Raw genomic sequence first — 14,507 nt, forward strand, 5'->3', positions numbered from 1 at the left:
ATATGTTTAAATATCCTTCTGTTCTTTTCAGGTCTGTATCATAGTGCTATTTTCTTGTAGTCGCGACAGTACGTTCATGTCACGGACTCTTTCCCATGGAAGGTTTCGGCCTCGCTGCCAACAATAGACTGGCAATATCTTCATCTTCCTTCTTGGCGGCGTATGCAACAGGTGCTTCGCCATTTTTGCTCTCCAGCTCAATATATGCTCCACGAGCTAATAGCAGCTGTACCAAGGCTTTATCCCCTCTGTCAATTGCAGTTAATAAAGGTGTACTGCCATCACCATCATGAAGGTTGACATTGGCACCATGCGTGATTAGCAAATCCACCATATCTTCTCTCACTCTGAAAACCGCCAGCGATAATGCCGTGCGTCCCCCGTCATCTGTAGCTTCTATATTAGCCCCTTTGGCAAGTAGCAGCTCTACCATTGAGTTTCGTCCCGACATGGCCGCGACCATTAGCGGTGTCCAACCGCCATAGGCCTTGAGATCCACGTCGAAGACATTCAGGAGAACTTTCATCGCCTCTTTCAAACCAAAGAATGCCGCTACATGTATCGCAACTGACACTCCGGGCAATGCCACATATGCTATTTGGTCCCCAGCTTCATTCAAGATTATTATATGCAAGAATATTACCTGGGCCGCCGCTGCAGCATTCGCCTGTTTACCAAGAAAGAGTAGTATATCAGGACATTTCGGTACCTCAAGGGCATAAAAGCCCCAATAATAAGCCGCATAGGCATAAAGGGGATATTGTTGGAAGCGACTGTTGAGGTCATCCTCATTCAGGGCTATTCCACTCTCAAATTCCGTAAACGAGAGATATGTTAGGCAGGCTCTAGTAATGTAGAGCCAAGCATCAGGAAATAGCTTGTTGCGCCGTTCGATCATCCAGCTTTCCACGGACTTATGACAGAAACTGAAAGTATCTCTTTCTGTATCGATAACAACTAGACCAGCACAAACCGAGGCTATATCGTCGGCATCTGGAATATTTGCTTCATCGAGATTCGATTCCCCAACCTCCACTGCGAGCGCATGTTGTAGTTGTCTTATTCCCAGAGGATAAAATGCGAATGTCATCCATAAAAGAGTGTTCATAGCCAGGTCTCTCCTGTCTGCATCTTGGCCTCTTATTCTCGTCATCATCGCACCAAGAGTATCGTTGCGACGTGACTGTTCCTCTAGAGTATCCATCATGCTCTCAGGTGTCTTTGAGTCCACTATCGAGTCAAGAAGAAAACGGGCAGTACGAAATCTACTTCAGTTAGTAACTGGTTATCTTTATACGGGTTCGGAAAAGAATTATCCTTACAATCCATCAGAATATTTTATAATAGTATTAGTTACTTGTTCCAACACATCAGGACTGTGGTTCACAAAGTCCGGGAGGCGTTTCGCGTTGCTTTTAATGTATTGACCAATATCGTCAGCAGCTGAATTTGAAGGCATATCTATGATGATTGAATTATGCTCTCGAAATTTTCCAATAATGTTAGGAAGGGATCTCGAAGTTGCGAAGAAATTTGCTCTTGTATCGACGAGCAAATCCAGGATTTTCGATACGAATTGTGATGCACTTGAAGGTTCACACTCGTCCAACCCGTCAACAACAATGAATGCCTTTGGGTATGTAGAGATTAACGATCTCAGAGCACTTGCCGCCTCATCAAGGGATGGCTGAGTTCTTTGACTCCTGTGCCGGGCGAATAAATTTTCGACACTTTGGGGCAGAGGCGATTGGATCTGGCATAGTTGCTTGAGTAGATTGCACATTATGTTTTCAGCCCTCTCCTCATTTGCGCGGTAAAAGTTACAAAACGCGTAACAGAAAACAGCTGATTTCTCTGAGAGCAATGTAGTGGAGAGGTGGTCAAGAACTCTTGACGCAATCATCGATTTTCCGGATCCAGGAGGTCCATGTAGCAAAAGTGCTTTACCATCTAGGTTACACCATTCTCGATATTGTTCCGATTCAAGAAACCACTGACAGGTCCCTGGGGCATATTTGGTCAGGTTGTGGTCCAGTTGAGACTGATAATCGATTGCTGACAGCCAGCGAAAAGGATCCACCTTGGAAGATCGCAGGGGAGGAGTATCTGAAATATTATTAGCTGATTGAATGATACGCAGCTCAATAATGATCAATGACCAACCTGGTTCAGTATCTTGAGATGGAATGTATTCTACAATGCCTTTTGCACAAGCCACTGCGTTAGCTGTCGCATAGTCCTGCCAAGTCTCGTTTTTGTGTGAATCTGCATAGTCACAGATGCCGCTAATGAGAAGATACGGTACAGTTGTCCTAAAGTACGCTGCCTTTTGCTCTATACAGAGCATATCAATTTCAAAACCAATTCCGAGCTCATTTAGGATGGTATCTTTCTCAATGACCCAGGTTTCAGAAATGGTCTTTCCGAAGTGGACTTTAATATCTCGGGGCGGCCTGGCGATAGTTTGTGATACATCACAATGATAACACGCTGCAGGTACTTCTTCAACCCCGTGGCCTATTAAAGCAGAACTTTTGGTAGTTTCAGGCCTGTTAACATGCTTGTACCTTGATTGAAATAATAAATCTTGCGTTCGGTCCGGATTGAGGCGTAAAGAACGCAGATGAGGTGCCTTCTCCTTCGCTTCTTCGATATGTCTTGGTATTGTGCCCGAATAGAAATCGCTCCACGCCAATTCTACCTGATTTAAAGCCCAGAGTAAGGAGCTAGGAAAGTGTTGCCAAGCTTCAGGTAGGTCGTTTGTATATTGAATCGAATTCACTCGTTGGAAGTGCTGCGGGGGTTTGGTGATGACAACGTCGCCTAGCTGAATAATAGGGGATATTCCACTACCAATTCCGATAATGAAACAGTATTGAATAGAAGGAAATGACATGCGCAAGTCATTTGGATTCAGTTTCTTCGTCGGATCCTCGATAGAATCCTCGATACGCGGATATGAAATGACGATATTATGATGGCCAATAGATCCCTTTATATATGTATAAGAGGCATTGATTGGGGCTGTCGGATAGGCATATCTTTCATCCAACATAGCAACCGCCAAGGATAGTGTCTTTGAGTTCGAGCATATCCATCCTATGGTGTATTCCTCTGTGAGAGGGAAACGTTTGAGATTGCTCTTTGGCGGCGAGCGACTGGTTGAAATGTCTTCGTGTGCTGTGTTTGTCTGCTCTGGCGATTCATCCGTAACTAGATCTTGCAACCATTCATTGACATTGGGTGCGCATATTGCTCCAGAAACAGCACTAAGAGTTGTTTCATTCAAGATAACATCAGATGGGGTATTAACTGTCGCTGTCTCATCGCTTGCTACAAGCTCTGCAAATGATGATTCGTCTTCTTCTGTATCAAAATCTCGAAATATCGAGTCTTTTCGACCCCGCAACTGCCCCTGATGACTTTGTGATGAATGCCCAGACTCGGTATCGCCGTCTGAAACGTTCGGGCCATTGTGGAGGGCAAGTTGTGCAAGCCGTTCCAGATGGAAAATGAGATGTGATTGCATTTGTGCAATATCAGAGAAGCCGCTTGGACAGAAGGGGCAGTCTCGGCGAATCCGTATTGAGGGACCAACAGCGGCAGCAACTAATGCAGGTGAAAAATGCTCGGGAGTGCTATCGGGATGGGAGTCTTCCAAGTGCTGAATATATTCGGGCTGAGTTTCAAATTCTTCACTGTGTTCATGGCAATGCCACACGCGCGTATGCCCGTTTTCATGATTAATCCATTCTTGTCGACTTCCATAGACTTGGTTCGGGTCTAGGCATTGTTCGTATGTGCAATGGTACGGCTGTAAATCATGGATTAGGTGAACACTATAACAGCCGCATTAGAAGAAATTCATTAGATGGAGAACAATCCACATGGCAAACCTACGTCCACACATTCTTTTGAAGATACTTCTCAGGACATAAAGTTTTGCAATATGGACAAATAAAATATCCGCCTACGAGGTCTACTCTTGGCGGATCTGGCCACTCAAGCTTCTTACCACCAGGGCTAATGACTGTCGATACCCGAGTCTGGTACGAAATGGCAGATCTGAGGTCGCCAGGCTTCAACGTTGTAGCTGTCGTTGTCGAGATTGGTATGGCAGGTAACACTGCCTGTTCTGTGTTCTCGAACTTCGGGTTGAGCTGCAAAGGACTCTGGACAGGCCCGTCTGTTCCAGGGTTAATATGAACGATTTTTTGCTCAGCCAATTCAGCTCGCATCTGGTTAAGCCTAACAACATGCTCTTTCCAATAAATAAACTGTTGCTTTCGGCGGGCATTAGCAATGCCAGTTCTCCGGAGAAGCCAATGTCCTGCGGACGAATATTTGGCGAATATTTCATCAGCAGCGTCATATGCCGTCGCTGTCTTGTCGGTATTCTCCATTAGGTACTGGCGATGCAAATAACAAACGGCCGCAATCTCAACTTCCTCTCTCTCCTGTATCTCCGCATCTCTCTTTTCAGCTGGCACATGCTTGTATAGCTGATGTATGTTGCGTTGTGGCCGATGAAGTGAGCTTCTGATCTTGTCTGCAAGGCTATAAAGCGCCGTGATAGCGTCATTCAGGCCATTAAGTCGGAATTCAACCTCATGGAACGAACTATTATCGCTCGGAGAGGATACTTCGCTAGCTTCAGGAGAATTATCTCTCTCTGAGTCCGATCTATCGCCGTCGTTATCTACTGTCTCACGATCACCCTTCGAGATATCCTGTGCTTCGTATGGGAGGCGTTCGTTACGTTCTATCGCGAGAAGATTCTCTATCTATAATTACGATTAGACAATGCTCCACATGATGACACGCTATTGAGTTTAATACACCAGAAGGTGTATACAAGTTTTACTTGGAAACACCAGCGATCACTCAACGTCAATTAGAGGTACAACATACATGTGTTTGAAGTTCTTCAAGAATGCGGGCGAATCCGGACTTGACGATTTCAGCATCCCGAACCCGGTAATCCAGAGATGCATGTCCTTGCTGGTATAACCCAAGACTGTGCGCCCACAGCTGGAATCTCTGCTCTTCTGCGGCCAAATGCCGATAGTTTGGCGATTGCCTGAGTTGAAAGAGGACAACCAGTTGAAGCAAGTCACTCGATATTTTTCTACCGCTTGTAAAAAGCTCTGTAGAGTCCATTTGGTCCGTATTGCCCACAAGGTCGAGTCGTCGATCAGTAAAAGATGAAGAGAGGTAAGAGAGAAGGCTATATTTCAGCCTAGAAGAGGCCCTAGAAACAAGGCAGGGATTGTGAGATAATTTGGGCACTATCCAATGGAAAAAGAACACAGCCCTCCACTGCCTCAACAGTGCACAAGGGTGCCTATAAATCTTACCCCTCTTTCAGCCTCAAAGAATTTGCGCTCGAGCCATATCTGCCAAACAAAGAGCGCTGTGCAAACAGCTCCAAGCAGGCAGACTGGAAACATCATGTCTGGCTTCGAAGTTGCTGGACTGGTTCTCGGGATCATACCGCTGGCTATATCTGCACTTGAGCACTACAAAGCGGGACGAGGCGTTGTGGCGACATTTGTCAAGTTCCATGGACAGTTGGACACACTTATATACAGGCTTAAGCTGCAACGAACGTTTTTTTATCTAAATATTCTCGACTTACTCCGAAATGCTGGCGTTAGCGAAGTGGTCAACAAAACAGACATAGGCGAAGAAGAATGCATCACCATTCTCCAGAATGCGAAGACCGCAGAAGAAATCAGAGATTACATAGCGTCCGAACACCTGTATGATACCTTTGATGAAATATTGAGAAGATACGAAACATGTTTAAAAGCAATCGTGAGCAAACTAGGTCACATAAAGAGACCACCAAAGGTTTGTAGATGCATAATGATGTGGCATGGACAGACGGCTGATTCTCATATTGCAGGTTGCAAAAGATGACTTGAAAGCGGTCCTTGAGAAAAATCCCGTAGGAGCCTCTGGTTTTGCATTTAGAGAGCGACTGAGTTTTACCATGGAGAAAGGGCGTCTCAAACAGCTCGTGGAGGAGCTGAGTGAAGATCGGCTTTCCCTGAGGGAGATGGTCGATAGCCTGAAGACGCAGCAAGTATACACAGCGCGAAATCCGTCTGATGATGCGCAAAAACTAGCAAGCATGCTTTCAAGGGTCCAGCGACAAGCAATGCCACTGTTCGAAGCCATGCGTAAAGGATGTAATTGTGGCTGTGAAAAGAAGCACAAGGTCTTCATGAGACTGGATAGCAGGGTTCCCCTACAAAAGAGCAAACAAAGAAAACTGAGAGAGCAGACTGAATTCAGTCTCATCTTTGACCATCATGGATATCTCCAAGAAACTCATGTCAATATTCACGAAGATGATCTCAACGAAGACTACGACATCAAAACCACCTCCAGAGTTGTGTTTGTCCAAGAAGCTACGGAGCAGCACAGTGAAAGAATAGTGACCTTAATTTGCCAGCATGTTTCTGAAGCACAAGCGGCGGGTCATATTCTGAAACTGAGGCTAAACAATGAACATCTTTTCCTTGTTGACGGTCCGTCTGAGAATAGGCGGAATTTCACAGCTCCGATAACACTAGCGGATATCCTCAAGGCTGGATATCAAGATGATGACGCCAAGATGTTCCCAAAGGAACAGACACTGTTGGCTCTCAAGGTCGCATCATCAATTCTACAACTACAACAGACGTGGTGGTTGGGGCTACCGTTCAACAGCAACAAGATCAAGATATTGAGTCCCCAAGAGACGTCAATCATCACTGCGGGTAGTTTCCCTTTCATTGAACAACTTATGGGCGAGATCCCACCGCCGCCATATGTAAAAACGATTCAGAGCGACGCATGCATCGGTCCAGATCCCAAAACAGCTTTGACAGAGCTGGCAATCTTATTGCTGGAGATCTGGCATCACAGGCCGCTTGAGACATGGTGTCAAAAGTCGGGTAAAGAGAATCCAACGTCGCCACAAGGACGTATGATGGTAGCCATTGAGTGGCTACAGGCCACATCAAGACGACTGCTGCCGTATCAAAGCCAGGTTATTGAACAATGTCTGCAAGTATGTGCTGGATCTCTGCGATTCTGGCATGAAAAGGAATTTTTGAAGATGTATTGTGAGAATATCATCAAGCCTTTACAGGAGATTCTTGGTGCATGGGATACGCCCGGGAGAACTTATAGCTAGCCCGACCGATACTTGGCCATTCTTCATGCTTTGCTCTTTAAATTCTGGAAGAGTGGCATTGTTCTTTAATTTATTTATGGATACCCTTTGCACTTTTAGGCTTACTTCTACTCACTCCGAAATAGAAAAGCATGTATATACTAACAAGACGACCATACAAACAAATAGAACGCTAATGCGAAATCACTTTCCTTCTATGAACGACATTCCCATCAACGACTGCTTTAGTATTTTGTAGCTATACCGACTATAAGGCCTAGTTCGTCATATCTAAACCATCTAAATAACTACGAAGTTGAGACATTCTGGCTTTTCAGGAACTGGGCACTAAAAGGATAGTCAATGTAGCCCAATGCCGCATATGGTGTATAGAATGTCTCGCGTTTGTAGTGAGTAAGTTGCAGCCCTTCCTTGATCTTATACACCAGATCGGGGTTTGCAATAAAATATCTTCCGTACATGACGACAATATCCTTGGAAGGGTATTTATTGATTAGTTGCTGGGCATCTTCAACCTTGTAGCCACCAGCAATCAGAAGCGGTTTGTCCCAGAGTTCATAGGCAAATTCCAGTGTTTCGCTGCCCTCGTCGTCTTCGCCGCCAGATATGCGAGACTCCACCAGGTGAAGGTAAGCCAAGTTCAGCTTATTCGCCCTGCGTATGATGTCTGAAAACTGTGGGATCGGATCTGCCATTTTCATGCCCTGAAATGAACTCCAGGGGCTAAGACGAAGCCCGACTCTTTCTGGCCCTATAGCGACGACGACAGCTTTCATGACTTCATCTATGAAGCGGGATCTCTTCTCGACGCTGCCACCGTACTCATCATGGCGCTGATTGCTATTATCCTGACTGAATTGATCAATCAGGTAGCCGTTTGCACCATGGACTTCGACACCGTCAAAGCCTGCAAGCATGGCGTTTTTTGCAGCAGTTGCAAAGTCTTGGACTGTTTGCTTGATCTCATCGACCGTCATAGAGCGTGGTACTGGTGCGTATTCATCGATAGGGATAGGACTTGGGCCTACAATGTCGACTCCGTCCTTTTTAGCTGTATCCTTGTCTGCAGCACGTCCGAAGGCAAAGATCTGGCAGAAGATGAAGCTGCCTTTGTCATGGACTTTATCGGTAACTGATCGCCAGGCAGTGATTTGCTCTTCGCTCCATATACCAGGCGCATTTGAAAATCCACCACAAGATTCGGGTGATATCAATGTACCCTCGCTGATAATTAGAGTACCTGGCACGGCAGCCCGCTGGCTGTAGTATTCGGCCATAAGAGGCAGAGGAACGCGATCGTCCGTTGCGCGGAGGCGAGTTAGCGGAGCCATTCCTATGCGATGGCTCACCACTATATTGCCTATTGTCAAAGGTTTGAAAAGATTGTTGTTTTCCATTGTTAAAGAGAATTGGTGTTGTTAATAAGCTGGTTTAGTTGTGGTTTTTGTCTGGATGCACGAATGTTTCGACTGGGCAGCATCTACGGCTTTATACTTTCTATATCTGCAGAAACGAGACGCCTGAAAACTATTTGAGATTGTTAATTCACGACTCAATTCCAGCAAAATACTCACACGTAGTGCCAATTGCAGAATGGAGGATGCCAGCCGAGAGCAACGTACTTCCAAATCGGGCAATAGGGTGCATCCCGAAAAGAACAGTGGGACCAGCGCCACAGTCGGAAGAGACTTTAACGGAGTTTGACTGTGATTTATAAGCGGATGCGTCAAGTTGCCTCCTTTGCAGGCTCCAATCTTACATGTAGATTCATTCAGCAAGCAAGTTATAGCAGGCTGATGATAAACCAAAAGAAGCAGAGCGCATTTTGTCGTATCTTATTATTGAGTCTTTTACAACGCAAGGCAAAGCGTGGTCCGCTTAGCCGGTGACTATTACGCAATACGCAATATGGTTGCCCGGCCTCTCACACCAGAAGGTAAGCAACGCAGATCCGATTAGTCTCGCATCAACTAAGCTTTAAACCTGGCCAGCCGAAGATTTCAGATTTATATCCATTAAAGGCCCTTGCAGTAAACAGAGCCGGGGTGCGAGTCGCTTGGCTAAATCACATGCGGTCAAGCGAGCCCTCAAGGCGAAGAGGCTGCTCGAACAAAAAGCAAACGACAATTTTCGAGTAGCAGTCTTGGGGGAGAAGCACGATGCACTGCTTAATGAACCCCATCTTATAGATCCACCAGCATTACACCAATCTTTATCTGCGAGCGAGATCGATCCATTTGGGGTGCTTCCCGTGGATACTTCGCGGCTACAAATACTGCTGGGAGACAGTAAGGGATTACCCGCCGCAAAGGATGTGAATTATTTTTTAACACTGGAAAACATAGGCAGAGCCAGGATAGCCTCCGAGCCAGTCTTCAGTATTACTGAGGAGCTCGCATTCCAAAACTTCCACGCCGTCTTTCGTACAGGCTTAACTGACCCTGCACTTTCAAATGCGGTCATGTTTTCCCTGTTGTTTGCAGTGGCAGAGGGAAATTTGGACATGGAATGCCTAAAATACAAGGGCTGTGCTATCGGTGGTATTCGAGACAAAATTGTCTGTATCAAAGGGGCAGTGTCAGAGTCTACAATCGGAGCTATTCTTCTATTGGCGGGTGTAGAGGTAGGCATCTATTCCGGACTTGACTTGCAGGAGTACTAACCCCTCTTACCCTTACCCAAGGCTCAGTTAGGAATGACCTCTCAAGTCCAGCTTCACATGTCAGCAGTGAAACAACTACTCGACATCTCTCGTAGCGATGGTATTTACCTCACGGGCGGCATCAAGCGTGCAATATTCTGGTGAGCCAGACACTCAATTGAAGACAAAGATCGATACCTGACAACAGTATAGGCAAGACTTGAATGCGTCAATTCTGTCAGGCTCTGACCGAATAGTTGATCACAATACATTCTCAGAACTACGCTGGCAGCGAGACTCATTCACACCTAGTTTCTACCGACTTCCACCGGGATTTGACATTATATCCCACTTGCTCAGTGAGTATTTCGTCGAAATACTGGAAGATCTTCATGCATTGCAATGCATACGAAACTATTCAAGCTATGAAAAGGGCGATCCGTTTTTGATGGCCTACATAAACAACCATACTGCCTCTATTCAATCGAGGCTTGCGAATTTGGCAACGCCTTCTCCCATACTAAAATGCTGCTCTACTGCAGCGTATATTTGTTCCATCATGCTATGTTGCCATCCTTGGTGCGCTCTGGTTATTCCAGTAGGTTATGTTGCTCTAGGATTATAGATGGTAATGTGCTAATGTGTAATCTGCAGTCATATCTATCCTCCCAGCTTCTTGGCCAATTGCAAAAGGCTGAAGAAGATTATATGTGTGATGAATACTCCGACTTGCTGCTTTGGCTGCTGTATGTTGGCGGCACATTTGCTCCACCTGGATCAGTTCGATCAACCTATGTTAATCTTCTCCGATCGCATATAACTACAAGGTTCCGCGGTGTCCATAACTCTCATTCGAAAATATTTGAGATTATGAGAAAGTTTATTTGGTCGGATTTCGCTTTCTTCTCCAAGGCATCGTTGCTGTGGGAAGAGATATTCGTATAATGAAAAGGCTATTTGACTAATACAGAGTTAGTACAATTATAATTAATAGAGTTAATATACTTGGTTCAGAGATTAAAACGGAGCAGTTAACTCTACCTTAATAACTCGAGACCCTGGAAGAAGTTTATTGTACGAGGGTTGGTGTTGATCACAATGATTGGACATCGGTGATGTCTGCTTGAATAACAAGGTTTCGTGATACTGGCCCTATGATAAAAGCAATCGGCGTTGTGAGATAGTCCTAAGAAGAATCCCAAGAAAAATCCCAAGAAGAATCCCAACAAGTAGACCCCGCCTCTTTGGGATAGCCTGTGATGCTCGAAGAGTTCACTTAATTTCGTGAGATTGAAGGGAGTGGCGGTACTCCAAGTACCAATAACAACTTTGAGACACCATTTGCTACGTAATTACTTATACTACAGCCCCTGGAAAAGCCTAGCGGGCCCGGGGAACTGAGCATCTAGATCAATAAGGTAAGGGAGTCACGGGTGCAAGTCTGTTTCCTGGTGAGGTTAGGACGGTGAGTAAAATCACGAGATTTGCTCATAGAAACATCAGGCTGAAGATAATTAGCAGGTGTTTACTCGTCCATAGGCTACTCTGACCCGCTTGTTTATGTTTTCTAACCAACAGCTGGACGCTGCAACCCCCCGGGTATTCATGTAAGAAGTGCTTCTCCGGCATTTCCACGGAGGAGCTCATCTTCCTCAGCAATGGAACGTTGATATTATTGCAACGATCGTATATACGACCATTAAACTTCCATGTTCGCTTACTTCGCTTGCGCCGGCCGTCATGGGATGCTCATCTTTAACCATCTTCATCCCTATTCACGGGATGTTGCTTGATGGCTTATGTGGAGATAATGGCCAATGCTGGCTGACTAGACCATGTTTGGTAACTGTCAGCGAGAATAGACTATTGGCTAGTTTCAGCAAGTTCAGGCATTGTTTCCAATATTAAATCACTAGTACGGAGAACAATTCATGCTCATACGTCATTCCGTTAAAATTCTAAATCGCTATCCCTACTTAATTCGAATGATGCCCAACCGCCTCAACTCATGCGATTCATGTTACTCAGACATCATAAATACTCAGAATCATGAAATTGATATTAGATATCGGTGGGGCTGAAGAGGTGACTTTTGGCCCTGAAGATGAAATCCGGGGTACATTGAACATTCTTGGCCACGGCGGCCAGGCTTTGTCCCATCTAAGGGCTACTTTTGGCGGTAAGACGAAGCCATATTTACAACTCGCGATATCAGTTAATAACAGAGGCTAGGTCGACTCACGATTTCCATACCGGCGCAGATTGCTGGCCCTAATCCAAGCAATTTGGAATTTACGGTATGCAATAAGTCGTCGGATCGCTCATGTGACTACTTGACGCTAATACAGGGAACAGCTATTCGAGGAAAATAAAGAATTCGGACATGATGCCACATCAAACAAGGATGATCCCGTCAATGGCATTTACATTGTCCCATTCAGTTTTAAATTTCCCTCTCATACCCCATGTTTCAGGCATAAACACGCTTTACATCTACCTCCATCAATGAACATTCGCGAAGCAGAATCAAGAATTCGGGTCGAATACTACGTTGTCGGAGCCGTGGATCGACAAATATTTGGCCCTTTATCCAAGACGACGAGAGTTGTCAAAGCATTAAAATTCTGCAACAACGCTCCCATCAACAGGTCGCCTGTTCTACAGCCTAATGCCAGCCTGCCATTGATACTGCGACAGAAGGATGGCTCAGGACGGCTCGAAGATGGAATCGACGGGCTGCCAGCATACACACCATCTATACGCGTTGAGGCACTCCTCCCAAACCCACCAGTTCTCTTCAGAGGACAGGCGAACCCCATCAAGTTCATCTTACACACTCCGCCGGAGATAGTGGGTAAAATATTCATTCGAACGGCAAATATCATCTTCAAAACTTCCACAGCAACCGTTGTCGAATCAGTTACCCGGCGCGTGGATGAGAAATGCTTAGGAGCAAGCACATCTGGAATTATCCCTGTCGATTCAGAGAGGCTGGTTCTTGATTCAGGTACCTGGGAACGACTTTTCAAACTCAACTTAAAACCGTCATTCGAATCATGCGTGATGCAGATAAAGCACTCAGTTGAAATCAAAGTCGGCATATCGATTGGATCTGAAGGAAGCATCTATGTAAGATTTATCCATACATACCCCTCCTGCTACAAATCTTTATGGAGCTGACTGTATGTAGTATACTTCATCTTTGCTGGATGTGCTAATAACGGATCCACCACCGGCGTATGAAGATGCTGAATGAGGAGAAGGCTGTAAAGATGACGTGAAAGCATGAGGAGTTTACGGACAAGATTGTATTATAGAGCGACCTAGCTTCGGCAGGTAATTAGAGCATAGATACCATGAACAAATATCACTGTATAAATCACTGCAAATACTCGCGCCTTCAGAATTCAAGGGAGAAAGCAACTCAATAACGCGGCCAAGGATCATTTCCCGCCGTAGCTGACGCCCATTAAAGACGCAAAGCTTGACGCAGCACGGCCGTGTTTAACACCGACATTCTATTTAGTAAAATTTACGCCGCATCCAATAGACCACATTCTCGATTAGAATTATTGATCATCAATCCACGAATAGCCTAGTCTTGGGGGTGCCATATCGGATGCCGAACGGCGAGAAGCGGCCGTAGAGTGCAATCGATCATCGGCATCGTTTCGGCAACTCTTCCGATACGTGAGCTCTGTTGCCGGATTAGGGCATAGCGAGCGAGCTCATCCCTGCTGCCTAGAGGTCAGAATACTTTCACATATACCATCGGATTTACTCTTCATCATCTTATTCACTCATCAGCGTGATGACAAGCATAACATCCCATTATGGCTATTACCGAGCGGCTGTTCTATTACCAACAACGAAACAGTTATTGGTCGCATAAATGACTAAGATAATTGGGGCTTTGATGAGTGGTGTTTCAAATCTAAAAATAAAGCACTGTAGGAGCTGTTAATCTGGGCTGCCAAGGCTGCAAATTCACTTATTACGCACATCGCTAGGAGCATAATTTCCGTCTTTCTACCGACTCGCAGCATCGCAAATATGTGGACATGCTAAGCCGAGGCATACATACTAGAGGAAATTAGCTTGCTGTGCTCATTAATAGGATAACATAGGCTGAGCAACGGTAACTTTTGGTTCCGCACTGTCCATGGCTCCATTGCATTACATCATCTATCGCACAACTGAACAGCCATTTTTGAGTAATGAAATCATCGGAAGAGAGTTATGAACTCACTATTGTATTAGATTCCATGTAATTTAATTGGCAAATAATCTTTGGAGGTTTATGAATACCTCAACTGTAAGTGCAACCTAGGGGTATGCATACAGCCTGGTGATCGTATAACTTGGCCTAGTCATTGTTATTGAAAGGCATTAAATCAGACGAAATTCTTGTGTCATTATCTACTGCATCATTATGAAAGCTCTATATTTTATAATGAAGTTTAAATACATAGTGTTATGATCAATCATATACGGTCGGCGGACATTGACGTCAACATAGAATCACATCTTACATCGTGTGTGTCTATGACGGTGATGTATGAGTGACGGCTCAACGCAGTACGTCGCCACTCTTAAGCTCATGGCGGAATTCACATAAAACAATACGTATAAAGTCTGTGCTCGCAGTTTAGATACATCAAGAACTATTCGTAGCATTCT

The 14,507-nt window shown here is 45.1% G+C and overlaps 5 protein-coding genes across 5 annotated transcripts; 3 read left to right on the top strand and 2 right to left on the bottom strand.

Annotated features, from left to right (window-relative positions):
• Positions 1-79: 79 nt before the first annotated feature.
• Positions 80-5,160, bottom strand: T069G_05607 (ankyrin repeats (3 copies) domain-containing protein; the record flags this gene model as incomplete). Its single annotated transcript, XM_056172817.1, has 8 exons — positions 80-667; positions 710-1,265; positions 1,323-1,630; positions 1,670-2,106; positions 2,164-2,453; positions 2,568-3,839; positions 3,901-4,784; positions 4,912-5,160. The coding sequence occupies 8 exons, from the start codon at positions 5,158-5,160 to the stop codon at positions 80-82; spliced, it is 4,584 nt and encodes a 1,527-aa protein (XP_056029675.1).
• A 291-nt stretch (positions 5,161-5,451) lies between these two features.
• T069G_05608 (uncharacterized protein) lies at positions 5,452-7,186 on the top strand (the record flags this gene model as incomplete). Its single annotated transcript, XM_056172818.1, has 2 exons — positions 5,452-5,817; positions 5,909-7,186. The coding sequence occupies 2 exons, from the start codon at positions 5,452-5,454 to the stop codon at positions 7,184-7,186; spliced, it is 1,644 nt and encodes a 547-aa protein (XP_056029676.1).
• A 287-nt stretch (positions 7,187-7,473) lies between these two features.
• Positions 7,474-8,583, bottom strand: T069G_05609 (NADH:flavin oxidoreductase / NADH oxidase family domain-containing protein; the record flags this gene model as incomplete). Its single annotated transcript, XM_056172819.1, has 1 exon — positions 7,474-8,583. One exon carries the CDS (start codon positions 8,581-8,583, stop codon positions 7,474-7,476), a length of 1,110 nt encoding a protein of 369 aa, XP_056029677.1.
• Positions 8,584-9,094: 511 nt separating this feature from the next.
• On the top strand, positions 9,095-10,772 carry T069G_05610 (uncharacterized protein; the record flags this gene model as incomplete). Its single annotated transcript, XM_056172820.1, has 6 exons — positions 9,095-9,122; positions 9,376-9,474; positions 9,532-9,809; positions 9,870-9,988; positions 10,041-10,329; positions 10,482-10,772. The coding sequence occupies 6 exons, from the start codon at positions 9,095-9,097 to the stop codon at positions 10,770-10,772; spliced, it is 1,104 nt and encodes a 367-aa protein (XP_056029678.1).
• Positions 10,773-11,876: 1,104 nt separating this feature from the next.
• T069G_05611 (uncharacterized protein) lies at positions 11,877-13,083 on the top strand (the record flags this gene model as incomplete). Its single annotated transcript, XM_056172821.1, has 4 exons — positions 11,877-12,006; positions 12,060-12,124; positions 12,183-12,956; positions 13,018-13,083. 4 exons carry the CDS (start codon positions 11,877-11,879, stop codon positions 13,081-13,083), a joined length of 1,035 nt encoding a protein of 344 aa, XP_056029679.1.
• Positions 13,084-14,507: the final 1,424 nt, after the last annotated feature.

This window comes from Trichoderma breve, chromosome 3 (assembly GCF_028502605.1).
Source record: "Trichoderma breve strain T069 chromosome 3, whole genome shotgun sequence".
Classification (NCBI taxonomy): Eukaryota; Fungi; Ascomycota; class Sordariomycetes; order Hypocreales; family Hypocreaceae; genus Trichoderma; species Trichoderma breve.